Source organism: Stigmatopora nigra, chromosome 2, assembly GCF_051989575.1.
Source record: "Stigmatopora nigra isolate UIUO_SnigA chromosome 2, RoL_Snig_1.1, whole genome shotgun sequence".
Lineage (NCBI taxonomy): Eukaryota > Metazoa > Chordata > Actinopteri > Syngnathiformes > Syngnathidae > Stigmatopora > Stigmatopora nigra.
Genome location: NC_135509.1, coordinates 12,525,490 through 12,539,118, shown reverse-complemented (window position 1 = coordinate 12,539,118; position 13,629 = coordinate 12,525,490). Strand labels below are relative to the sequence as shown.

The 13,629-nt window shown below is 40.1% G+C and overlaps 1 protein-coding gene and 1 pseudogene across 5 annotated transcripts; one reads left to right on the top strand and one right to left on the bottom strand.

The window, feature by feature from the left end:
* Window positions 1–456: 456 nt before the first annotated feature.
* Window positions 457–2,387, bottom strand: LOC144210897 (UDP-glucuronosyltransferase 2C1 pseudogene; annotated as a pseudogene). The gene is made up of 2 exons (XR_013329481.1): window positions 2,232–2,387; window positions 457–2,096 (listed from the first exon to the last, which is right to left on the bottom strand). The product of XR_013329481.1 is annotated as a UDP-glucuronosyltransferase 2C1 pseudogene (transcript).
* Window positions 2,388–4,078: 1,691 nt separating this feature from the next.
* On the top strand, window positions 4,079–12,790 carry LOC144188458 (neuroplastin-like). 4 transcript variants are annotated; one of them, XR_013324941.1, is made up of 10 exons: window positions 4,079–4,402; window positions 6,595–6,942; window positions 7,960–8,134; window positions 8,224–8,318; window positions 9,349–9,482; window positions 9,664–9,937; window positions 11,003–11,023; window positions 11,486–11,507; window positions 11,672–11,751; window positions 11,904–12,790. XR_013324941.1 is itself a non-coding variant. In XM_077710684.1 (9 exons), exons 1-8 carry the CDS (start codon window positions 4,312–4,314, stop codon window positions 11,730–11,732), a joined length of 1,188 nt encoding a protein of 395 aa, XP_077566810.1. In that variant the 5' UTR covers window positions 4,079–4,311; the 3' UTR covers window positions 11,733–11,751; window positions 11,904–12,790. The 4 variants fall into 4 exon arrangements, 3 of the variants coding, with proteins under 3 accessions (XP_077566810.1, XP_077566809.1, XP_077566811.1); XM_077710684.1 differs by lacking the exon at window positions 11,003–11,023 and having other exon boundaries at window positions 11,498–11,507; XM_077710683.1 differs by lacking the exon at window positions 11,003–11,023.
* Window positions 12,791–13,629: the final 839 nt, after the last annotated feature.

Below are 13,629 nucleotides of genomic sequence, written 5' to 3'. Positions count from 1 at the left end.
TATTGTGTGTATTTATTGTATTTAAATGTTATTTTATTCATATTTTATTTCATTGTATTTATATTATTATTTATTTTTGATAAAACGTTAAATAGAGTAGTGGTTGAGTTTCACATTATCAATCATATCAAATAATACTATACTTAACGTGAAAGAGGAAACATGAGATCAACATATGGTCTCCCCAAATTCAGATGGATTAGACGTCTATTGTCGTAAATGGCAACGAAACATGAACTTCTCGTAGCAGCCCTCCAAGTCAAAATAGATTAATAACACACACATGCACAAATTATACGGTCTTCAAACACATTCAAAGAACCGTAGTATTGAAGCTGATTATATAGTCAAAATTATAGGCAAAAATTTAAATGTACTAATCTAAAAAATTAAGTCTATTTTCAAATGAAGCACACATTTACAAAGAGTTGTCTTTCACATTTCTCTCTCCATATATATATAGCCATAATGCAAACATTTTTTATTCGTTTTTTGTTTTTTTCATATTTAAGCATACTCTACACATGAATCTAATAATAAAAAAGCAGGCGAGAGTTAAAAGCAAAACAAATGCAAGCAAAGTCATAATAACATCAAACGAACGATAAACTACGAAGGACATTTTGTTGGACTGCGCTTTTAGATGTTCGGCTCCTTTATTCCGTATAACATATTCGATCCAAAAGACAGCCTGATCCATCGGCTTCATTGGCTGATCCCTTTGCAGCCTCGACAGTCTTTGCATGTTTTCCCTGTACGACGAGTTGTGAAGAACATCAAGAAGAGCATCGAGAAAGATCTGGCTGTCCAACGTGACGATATCCACGTTTACTGCTGCTCCCTTTGCATGAATTCTATTGAGATTATCATGCTGATCAAAGAACAACGGGATTCCTACGATCGGAACTCCGTAAAAAATGGCTTCCTGGACCCCGTTGATGCCTCCATGAGTAACAAACGCTCTTGTTTTAGGATGAGCCAAGAGGTCGTTCTGAGGTAGCCAGTTGACCAGTAATGTGTTGTTGCCCAGTTTGGCAGGTTTCGGCCCTAAGTACCTCCATATAACCTTCTGGGGTATCTGGGCGAAGGCTGCGGCAATTTCCTCAGCGAGATCTCCAGGAAGCGTCCCGACGAGAGTTCCTAAAGTCATTATCACCACTCCGTGATCTCCAGAATTCTGGACCAACTCCTTCACGTCAGCAGGGAGTTCCTTTGGAGGCTTGCACTGAAATCCGCCCATGTAGACGACATTTGGCATTGTGGGTCGAGGAAATTCAAAGACAAAATCGTTTCTCATCAGCCAGATCTCGGCATCCAAGAAGAACGTGGCGTAATCGACCTCGGAACCAAAATAACGCGCCACGATTGGCTTATAGTGAGGTTCTGCGATGACTTTTGTTGACCAACAACCAAAAGTGTAGGCTATAACATTTAAGACTCTTTGAGGGAATGTCATCTTATCAGTTAATCGTGCTGCAAGGAAAGGAGTGTAGGCCAGAGGGGACGGGGCAATGAGGTCATGAGATTCACCTTGCAAGGTCCATCTAACGTTGTAAATGAGAGGAACTTTGAGGAGCTTTGCTAGCAGCGCTCCTCCACCGATGCCAAGGTCGGTCAAAGCCACGTCATATTTAGCGTTTCGAAAGTACTGCATCTGAGTTTCATTCTCAAACATCTGAACGACTGTCTTACAATGAGCCTCGTGGAATTGGGAAAAATGATTCATAATCACAAATTGGTTCTGCATCTTACTCCAAATGCGAGGCAAAGGAGATAGAGACCTCTGCTGAAGCATTGTTTCCAGTTGCAGAGACACAAAAGATTGAAAGCCCTCCTTGAATCCACCCCGGCTAGGAAGGTTGACGGACAGGTAGTGAGGAGACTTTTCGTCGATGTACCAGCTATCGGACGGCCTGACCACCGTGACTTCGTGGCCTTTGGCGTGCAGTACTTTGATGATTCCTTTCATGTTTATCCAGTGGCTTCCATCTAAAGGAAACACTAGAATTTTGCCTCCAAATCCACACGTTAGTTGCATGAACAGGAGAGCAAAGGGGATCACGTTCGACTTTGTCATTGTGACGCCCTCGAGCGACCTTGAAAAAATAGAAAACAAATAAATAGACGAAGGTTAATCCTGTTGCCGCTTGACATTGAAAATCATGCAATATATACAATACTTTGCCGATAATCATCAGATACTTTGAACTCTTAGATATATTGTCACTTACCTAAGGTTACAGGACAATACTTGAAACGAGACAAAAATAACAGAAATTGGTGTTATTTTTAGAAGACTAATAAGCGTTTACAAAAGTATAAGCGTCAAGGGACACCATTTAGTTCTGTGCTTGACCTATGGACCACTATACACTATGAGAAGGCGGGCACTCACAAAAACAAGATTCTATAATATTTGATTTAGATAACAGTTAGTCAACAAGCACACGGTCTCTGTTAATCTCTTGCGCTATCTAGAGGTGTACTTACCAGTACTACTAAATCAGTCTGAAGTTGTTCCTAGTGTTTACTATTTAGCCCTTAATATGATGTAATTATCCATTGGTGCAGAAGCTTATTGCATTCACCTTTAAAATAAAAATAAAAATGTATTTATTTTTGTTGTTTTTTTGTTTATTTATTTTTCTTCTCTCAGACTGATTATACAGTCTTTTTGTATCCAGTAAATGCTGTGTACACCTCGAGATGGCGCAAGAGATTAACAGAGATGGAGTGTCTGTTGATTACACTACTAACTGTTATCTAAATCAAATATTCCACTCCAGATATAATTTTGTCTTTGTGAGTGCCCACCTTTCATGTAAAATAGTGGTCCACAGAACTAAACCGTGTCCCTTGACGCTTATACATTTGTAAACTCTTATTAAACTCTTATCAAAGTGTCTTTAATGTTATGGCCTACGCTTTTGGTACTTGGTCAACAAAAGCCGCCTCAGAACCTTACTATAATCCAATCGTGAATAAATAATAAAATAAAATGAAAATGAATGAGCCCTATATTTGAAAATAGGCTTAATTTCTAAGATTATTACATCTATTCTACCCTAATTTTCTCAATGCACTTAAAAATGTTTATTTTTTTATCCTGGAATAGTTTATTTATATAACTATTAATGGATAAAATACTCTTACAGGGCATCTCAAAAAGGATTAGGTACTCAACTTTGAAAAGAAAGTAAATTCCAAATACAACTTCATGTTTTAAACTATGATCTTAAATTGAAGTTGTTTGTACGTATAGTGTTTGTTTTGCTCACTGCTATCTTTTAAAAACATTGAAAGAATAATCACCAATGACTTAATTTTCCTAAGAAGCAGCTACTGCATATCTATCTACTTATAGAGTGCAAGCGTGCTTGATATTTGCTGTGACTGAAATACAGTCGGATTAAACTACTTAAGATACTGGCTTAGTTAGCTCCAGTACAGTAATTAAACTTGACATCTAACCAATAGCAGAAGTATTTGTTGAGCTATTTCTTGTACAAATCAATGTAACTTTCACAGCAGCATTCGGTAGAATAAGCCCTTTATGAGGCAATAGCATTATTACTTTTAAATTAATAGATAACTGTTCTACTTAATTGCATTATTGTGGGTCGTGCACAGTTTATTCATTTAAATCATTTTATTTTAAATTAACATTTCAGTCATTTATAATGGCCGGATGAGTGGTTGGTGTGTCGACCTCACAGCTCAGGGGTCCTGGGTTCCAATCCAGGTTGGTCGGTCCACCTGTGTGGAGTTTTCATGTTCATCTGCGTGGGTTTTCTCCGGGTACTCCAGTTTCCTCCCACATTCCAAAGACATGCATGGTAGGCTGATTGGAGAAAAATAAATTGCCCCTAGGTATGCATGTGAATGTGGATGCTTGTTTGTGCCCTGCGATTGGCTGGCCACAGATTCAGGGTGGCCCGGAGTCAGCTGGGATAGGCTCAAGCACCCCCTGCGACCCTAATGAGGATAGAAGCGGTTCAGAAAATGAGATGGGATGAGACATGCCCCTACTTGCAAATTGAATCCCGTCTCTTTAGGATCTCGCGAGGTTTGACAGAAGACGCTTGACTGTTGCTACCACCGCGGTTCCTTGATGCAGATTGCAGAAGGCAAGGCAGAAGGAGGGAGGCGAGCACGTCGCCTGTGCGTTATTGGAGCCCCCTGCTGCTCGAGTCTGCGTCTATTCCCCCTTTTTCCCTCTGCAGCGTGTGCTTCCTTGGCGATTCCTCCCCTTTAAATCACCTTTTTATCGCATCAACCTCACGCACGCACCGGCATTTTCTCTGGCCGAAGATGACACCTGGCAAACGCCGAGCTGCAGCCATGTATCTCCCAGTAGCGATAGTTGGAGCCCTACTGCTTCACACCGTCTCTTCGCAAAACGGTAAGAAATGACCTACCATAATCTAATATTAATATTCATTAAGTATAAACACAGGAAAAAATGATCGATGTCGTCGTCCTGACAAACATTTCATCAATTAATTGACAACACTTGTGAAAAAATTCCTCCCACCTGCAAAGTATAGTCCTTTTGGCCTTCACCAATTTAAACGATATTTCTATTTTTGCAAATAAAGAGTGGAGCTGGTGGTATTTTCTTCAAACGACGTGTGAATTGAAATGGAATCAGATCCCAATCTGTGGAGGTTGAAGTGGGCCACTCAATGGCCTTGTGTGATGTCCCCCAAAATGTCCTTTAAAAGTGTGGAGCTGAATACTACAGGGTTATGCTGAGTAGCTGTGGGGGAAGGTGGTACATGTCCTTCTATCCATTTGAAGTTTACACACAGACGGACATTAGACACGCATTGGTAAATGTGTGGATGTTGAAGCGTACAAGTCAATCTCTGGAAATAGCATCATCGGTCCATTTTTCTGCATGCTTCTATTTTTAGAGCCGGGATGCTGCACTGGGATTCATGTCTTTAATGTCCTCTCACTACATTGAATCTGTTAACTCTTGGCCGAGATGCACTGCACTCCACCGCGCTGCACAATTACATCGATTTCCCCACTTCGGACCTGCTCGCGTAGCGGACGAGCTGCTCATAAATCGGGTGGACGTGGAATGGAATTTAACCTCTTGAAGGCCCTCTTTCATTACATTAATCCCTCGAATATCGCAGATAAAGCAAAAACCTCGAAGTAGGATGACCCCCATTATTACTACCATACTTACCATACCATGCTATTTTCAGAACTAGACAAAAATACAAAACAATACAATTATCAAGAAGTGTATTTATCAGATACTACAGTTATGGGCATATGAAAAGTCTAGGTCTGAATAATTGAAGATGAATTTGGCTGTCAGTTAGTCGGACTCATTGCTGATTCATAGCTATTGTGTGTCCAGATTTTTCTGCTGTAATTGTAAAAAAATGCAACATTAGAAACATTACACAACTGAGAGAGTCAATTCACTTCAAGTACAAACTATGATTCATAAAGGATCAGAATATTCATTAGGCTTCTTTCAAATCTTAATGTTCACTGAAATAGAAGCTCAGAGTTCCGGACTGGTCATTTATTTATACGTTCAATGGAAACATGGCTGTTGTTTGAGTAATCACATTCCAATTGTGTGCAATGTTAGAAAATGACTCTGGCGGCACATTCTGTCTCAGCAATTTTCTTGTCAGGTGCTGAGAAGCTGAAAAGAGGTGCATGATTGTATCTACCTTTAGAATGGAAATAATGCCAGAAATATGTGAGGATGAGGAAATTGGAGTCGTATGCTGCTGTAAAATGTACAGTTCTCTCTCTCTCTCTCTGACGATTTCCACAGAATGGCTGACTCTGTATTTGTACTTTTTTTTACTGTAAAGTGCTTCTATGGAAACAAGGGGGCTTACGTATCAGCACACTCCCACACAGTCCCCAGAGACCAAGAGAAGCGGCTTCTATAAATCTCTGTTCAATCTCATGTGTGCTCCATGGTGCTTATTGACCATTCTTGTGAATGCAGCAGCAGCACCCCCCCCCCCCCCCCCCCGTTCTGTGCGCACCCCATCACCACTTGGTTCAATGATATTGCAGTTAGTGCTGAGATCTTTCAGTGATGGCATACTTTGCTCATTGTTTGCTGACCTTTGCAAAGATAATCATTTCACAACGGCTCTTTCGATATTTTCAGCACGTGATGCACAGTATATAAATAACAAGGTCATTCAGAAGACATTAGCATATGAGTTCTGCAGGCTACAAGTAAATAATCGGAAATCTTTTGGTTTTTATTGTGGATTGAATCAGATTCTTGTTTTTGAGGGACTTTTAGGGGACACATTTGAAGTAAAACAATGTGTCTAAAGTGTGCGTCTATTATGAATGTCATGTTGTTAATGAGCCTCCCAACACAATTAGATTAAAGCTCCCCAGAAAGAACGCTTATAATGGCTTCGGTAATTGTGAATTTGACTTTTTTTCTATGCCAAATTGTGAACATTATGGTGGCAATTTCATCATGTTTCACATTTGTGTTTCATTTCTTTTTTTGTTTTTCTTCCCTATCCCCATTTTGACGTCACACACCGGAAATTCTTTTTCTCGCATCTGTAAACTGGCTTTTGCCAGCCGGCTTTGTGAAATCGCCTCTGTCTGAAACCAAGCTCACCGGCGACACATTTGAGCTTTTCTGTGACGTGGTGGGAAACCCCACCCCCGAGATCCAGTGGTGGTACTCGGAGATCAACCGAGCCGATTCCTTCAGGCAGCTGTGGGACGGCGCTCGAAAGCGGCGGGTGTCCATCGGCACCGTCTATGGCATCAATGCGGTTAGCGTGCTGGGAGTATCCTATCTGACGCTGGACGATATCGGGACATATGAGTGCAGAGCCAGTAACGACCCGCGACGGAACGACCTACACATAAATCCCACCACCACCTGGGTCAGAGCGCAAGCTACCATAACAGTATTGCAGAGTGAGTGGTCAGTGTATTGGAAACAACCCTCCCTTGGTGATAGAACCCACAGTAGACAGTGTACTGTGTGATCCAGCCTCCCTTCAAACATCTTCAGAAGACCATTAACTCCCAATGTAGATCTTGTCATTCCCGCAGTTGCTGAAAAAAGCACTAGCATTTGTGTTGATGTTTTCTTTCAAGCAGTTATGTCCAGAGACCTCCGTAGAGCCTTGTCATCCTTGTTGATATTCCCCTTCTGCCCTCCACTTTGTTCACTTTTTCAATCCTCCCATTTGCCGTATTATTGCACCCTCAACACAACAAACAAATGTAGGGTTTTGACAATATGTTGAAATGGCGATATATTTCCGATACTTTATTTCTTGAAAGGTTATCTATATGCTTTTGTCATTCTAAAAAGATATACTTCATAATTTTGATTCACAAAACATTTACCATTTGATGCGTCTTTTGGTGAGTATATACACGTTAAGAGGTTCACCAGTGTCTACATGTCCAAACAAGATAATCAGGCTTAATCTGAATACAAATGCTCAAATCAGGATTTGACACGGTTTTGAGCTCTAAGCATCCTAATCCGCATCTTTGAGTCCCTCTGTCAAGCTAACGGATCACTGATCACAATTAAAAATTGAGGTTGATTAGTCTTATATACTGCATCTGTTCATCCTTTTCAGGAGTACTGTATTTTTTACAGATTATTAATCGCATTGGAGTATCGCTTGCACCATCCAATTCACAGTGAAGAGAAAAAAACGGTCTTACTGGACTGTAAATGGTATTTTTAGGGGAAAATCATTTCATGTTAAATGCAGAACAAACATTCTCCCTCATAGCAAGAGCAATAAAATGGCGATAACCAGGCGTACTTACTTAACCACAGGTTTTACTCTTACACTCGAGTGCTACGTTAAAGTTGTGATCACGAATTTGAGGTGACCTTAATATCTCAAATTTAGAGTCAACATCACCTCTGCCCGTGCTAATCGACTGCCCGGATTGTCTTTCTTCCAGAGCCGTCAATCGCTGCCTCTGAGCACACTTCCCTTCCCGTGGAAGGCCATAGTCCCCCTTTCACTCTCCAATGCAACCTGACCAACAGCGACAATGCCCTCCAAGAGAGCTACTGGATGAAAAATGGGGAAGAGATCCCAGAAACACGCAGTCCTAATAGAAACACAGAGTACAGGTAATGACCTCGCGCAATTTTTGCATCAACGCGTGCTGCAGAAATTGACCTGACGTGGCTTCCACTCGACGTGTGCTTTCGCTCCCAAGGCTTAATAAACCGAGAGGGGACGACGCTGGCCTGTACATGTGCGTCTTCACCTTCGGGATGTCCCCTGCTGCCAACACCACCATTGAAGTTAAAGGTCGGGTTCATTTGCAAACTGTCATCTCGTTGCTTATATTGCTAATAACGGTAGCGCAGAGTAAGGTGGAAAATGAGCTGAGCTGCCTTGACATCTGACGGGGAGGACCTGTGATTGCTCCAGGGTTGTCACCGCCCTTGGCGCCTTCGTCGAACTAGTAGCCAGCTCAGTGGCAGCAGATGGTGTCTTGTGTGATACATGGGGATTAGCTCTCAACGGCAGAATCTAGTTGCAGTCTTTCTTCTGTCACACGCATTCCTGTCCTTGGAAATTAGGGTCAGAGGAGAGGCTTATTTGACTACAATGGCATATACACTAGAAATGTCATTCAAATTGCAATACATGGGTAGAAATATTAAGATTTACACATTTTCAACAATGCACATTTGAAAAACGCCTAAAACAAAAACGGGCAAAAATCTAAACAAAAGAGTTTTTGCTTTTAACTCAGAGGTTCAGAAGTCAGTTATTTTCAAACTGATTTCATCTATTTGGAAGAAAATCATCAAAATGACCTTTGATTTCTATTGAAAAAAAGGCAGGAAATTTCCAAAAGGATTTGCTTTGATTGAGTTAGCTTGTATAACTGTCTTACAAAATGGGTTAACATCTCGATTGTTTTACAACATTAATCAGTTATTTTAATTAAACACAAAGATAATTAGTCACCATTCATTCAAATTTGAAAATTTGTACTGACATAAAAATTGGAAGCATTCAAAGTAAATCAATCCAATTAAATGACTGATTCTGACTGAAACCTTTGTAAGCTAAAAGACAAATTAAATGTTTTTTTTTTTCTGGACTGGATGCTCCCCTGAGGTGTTGTTGAACTGGATTTAAAACAAAATAGGCTTGTTAAATAAATCCTTCTCTATAGTGATCTGTGAATAAATTAATCTCCTTGGGAGAGATCACTGTGACTACATTTATCATCATTGTAGATTTTGGCAAATAATCATAGTTTTCAACATTTTACAAGAGCATTATTTTATTTATATTCATATTGCTTCATCTTTTCTTCCTGTAGCTGCTCCTGAGATTATTGGCCACAAGCGTAGCGAGAATAAGAACGAAGGCCAGCGTGCGTTGCTTTACTGCAAGAGTGTGGGCTACCCTCATCCCGTGTGGACCTGGCGCAAACTTGAAAATGGCATTTATCGGGTATGGCGAGTGTGTGTGTGTGTGTGTGTGTGTGTGTGTGTGTGTGTGGTTGTGTGTGTGTGTGTGTGTGTGGTTGTTTGTCATTTTCATGACAACACCAATCAGCTTTATGTTAAATGCCTGACATTACAAGAGTAATCATGTCATTGAATAAAAAAACCCAATTATTGTAATCCGATAGGAAATTGACAACTCCTCTGGACGCTTCTCCGTCAGCACCAAAGACAATTACACTGAGCTCAGCATCACCAATCTGGACATCAATCTGGATCCGGGCGAGTACCAGTGTAACGCCACCAATTTGATGGGTAGCAGTGACGAGAGCTCTGTGCTGAGAGTGCGCAGCCATTTGGCCCCCTTATGGCCTCTTTTGGGGGTTTTGGCTGAAATCATCATCTTGATTGTCATCATCGTTGTTTATGAAAAGCGGAAGAAGCCTGAGGATTCGCAGGATGGTGAGTCACCATCACTTTAATGCTTTGTTTGCTATTTTAAAAAAAAATCTTTATCTGACTACAAACCAGGAGTCATGGATTTCCATGGGACATAATTGGGATATTCAATTTTTTTTTAAGTATACTAATCCTTTTTTTAAGAATTGACCACCGTATAGGTTGGATTCTTTTGGTTTTGTTTCACAAATTGTCGAATAATCAGTTTGATGTTGTGCCTTTTCTCCTGACCTCCCAATTGGCTCCACTTCTCTATTTCTTATGACGGTAATAATGTATGGCGCTGCAGTGCGTGCCGATGCTGCAGAACAGTTTGCGTGCCGCACAGCCATGCAGGAAATTGGGATTCTTTCCGCCGCATGCGCTCACACTTGTCGAAGGACAGCCAGGCAAAGAGACCATGTTTTCTTTGCTTGTTTTTCCTCGCTCGCATAGTCACCTGAAACGAATGCTGCGTCAGCATTCAATAATTCATTCCAGTGAGTCGGAGCCAAAAGACGAGACACTGTTGCCGCAGGTCGCACCTTATCAGGACAATTTCAGCCATTTTAATATTCATGAGAAATGGGATACTGCAGTGCCGTGGAGGTGACCATTCTCAATGATTAATAGTACTTATACGTGCCTTCAGTGTAGAATACGGAAGGACTAACATGGCCTTTTTGAGGTGTTCTGTCAAGTTTTGACTTCCTAAGTGAAATTTTGATATTGCAGCATAATGAGTACGGTTTGGTGATCTAATGTTACAGTAGGTGTCCAATCCATTTGGAACGGGATAGGATGGTAGCAAGTGATGGCTGCAATCCTCCCCCCTTCAAATGCTTTGGACGTCTTGAATTAAGACTTGCTAACTGAAATGAGATGAAGTACAGGTTCAAACAATTTCCTTTTCTGTTTTCTTTCTTCTATCCAAATCCAATTCTGGTGGATTGTGTCGTGAGCCAGAAATTGTGCACGAATTGTTAATAATTAATACTCGATGTAATTGCTTTGCCTTAAATTAGGTCAACTCTGGCTGCTGAATATTTTATTGTTATGATATCTTGCTTTTCCCCTTTTATCCAATTGCTTAACCTAACGCTGTATGTGGTAAGTGTGAGACTGCATGCAACCTTGTCCCCAGTTGCTTTTCTTGGAAAATATTTATTCCAGTGTGAAAAGCATTTTTTGGTTCTTGTTGTTGTTGTTGTTGTTGTTGCTCATCTCACCATCATTGTTCCACGCGAGCTTATCAAATGATTTGGAATGCAATTCCTCATCCACGCATGAGGATTTTTTAAACTTAACATGCAATTTACTACTATGTGGAAAACTTGTTCTGCCTTTAAGTGTGTTCTGCTTGTAAGGCTGCATTTTTATTCCATATTCCATTCCGGATCAATGTGATTTAAACGTTAAAATGAACCTTATTATAATATTAGGCCAAGCCGAAATACATTTATTGATTAAAAGAAAAACGAAAGAAAGAAGAATCAATATTTTCTCGTCCGTTCCTCGCTAATTTGCTCATTTTTGGTCTTCATTTCTCTATATTTCCCTCCACTGCTTCAGATGATGACCCAGCTGGACCAGTGTAAGTGTCAAACTTTTTTCATACCACGAATTGAGTTATTTTGTGCTTTGAATAGACTACTCGGTAATTTGAAGTTGTAACTGCGCATCAAATACAAACAATTTTCATTTGTAATACAGCATATTGTATCCTATGCAATCTGATTGTGTCATTTACTACCAAAGGAAAACCAATTCTACCAACAACCACAAAGACAAGAACATACGCCAGCGGAATACAAATTGAGACCCTGCTTGTCTGCAGAGTGAGTAATGAATTATTGAAACCAAAGCAAAATGTCCAAGTAATGATAAATATGTATCACAAACTCATAGGAGCAAATTTTCTTTTTTTTTGCGTCAAAATATGATGCCTGGCTGACTGCTCAAATGACACGTGCTGTCTTTTGACTTGCAGGTCACATTTCTCTTGTACTGACCACATGAAGGTAAACAGCAATGGAATCAATGCCAGTTCTTATTCGAATTTGTCTGCCAAGTAAGGTTGTGGGGGAGTTGAATGAGGCATGCCTTATAATTTTACAGTGTAAGATGCTCTTATTCATTCATATCACGCCAAGATTGTTAACATAAGCCTTGTTACCGCATGCAAACCGTGACGTGTGATTTAGTTGCTTCTCCCCCTTTTATTCGCCACTTGAACACTTTTACTAATTCCGATAAATTGCATGCAAGAGTTGAGCCTCTCTTTGAGACAGGAATTTGTCCTGCATTTTTTTCTCCTCCGAGTGGCTTTGCGTAGATAATCCTCACTGTACTACTATTTTTAAAGCGAAAAGCAGAAAAAAATGACGCCGTTATCATTTATGGCAGTTTTTGTACGGTTTCCTCATACAGTTGCATTGCATTAACCTAAGAGCCATCATAATATTCAATTTTCCATTCCAAGGGCTTTGCAACGTCCCTCTAAAAGCTCAAAATATGTATGTATTGTATGTATCAAATCACTATAGCTATGTATCGATATGAATAGTATGCACTTCAATGTTGTCAATAACAGAACACTTTATGAACTCTGTAACAATCATTCTAACATTGGTTTGTCATTGTACAGCATGGCTTTATTCCTATGCAAGAAATATCCAGATCAATCTATTGAAGAACTATTGGAGCTTTTGAATTTCGTTTTTTTTTTGTGACAAAGCTTTGAAATATAGGATCCCCCATAGAGCATAGACTTTCTAGTAGACCACTGCATGGTTTTTGTAGTGCAGATGGGATTGAAGAGCCCGCCACACAAACTATCCGGTCATTATTTTCCAGAATAAACATCTACAAACAACACACCATGTCTGTTGACCTGTTTTCTCTGAAATGCTGAACAGAGTTGAGCCAATGGCAACACTGGAGAGGAAGCTTTTGTATGACAGCGCTCTCTAGTGGCTTCCATGGCACAAAGGAAGAGAAAAATGGTGCTTGAAGTACAAAAATGACCTCATTAGGTCATTAAAAAAAGTTTTGAATGCCTGATTTACCAACCCTTGACGACTATAGACGTCCAATCAAATTCGACTAGGAGGTCGATAAACCAAAGTCACCCTCGTGGTGTCTCAAAAATGAACGATTATATAGGGGTTTGGGGGCTACTGTTTACAACAATTTCTTGCTTCTTTGCTTTTGTCTTTGATTTTAAAGGTATACATTAGATGGGGACAGATTGAAGAGGTGACAAGGAAAGTCCCCTGGATGAAAGTCTGGGGATCAAAGTGTATTATCCTTTTGAGATTATGGATATAGTTGGAGGTGAAAAGTCAAACATCCATTATCAGAGTGGTAAGCATGCATGCAGGTCATCAGCACGTGTGTACTTGTAGAGTGGACATCAGTGGATTGCACTGTCCAACTAAGTGTAACTCTCCTGAATGTGTTTATGTATGTACTTTACATTTGCAAAGATCATATTTTTAAAAAACAACTTGCGCTTAACACTTTCTTTGCCTTGAATATTAATTCCCCCTGCAGTAAGCATAGCTAAATCACAACTAATTTAGACTTGGAAAAGCGGACAATGCAACACTCATAATGTCAATGAAATGACTTGTTTGACTGCATGATGACTTTTTCTGAATTTCCAGTTCGGCTTTTTTCCTCACTTTCTCAGCTGCACTCTGACAAACATCTGT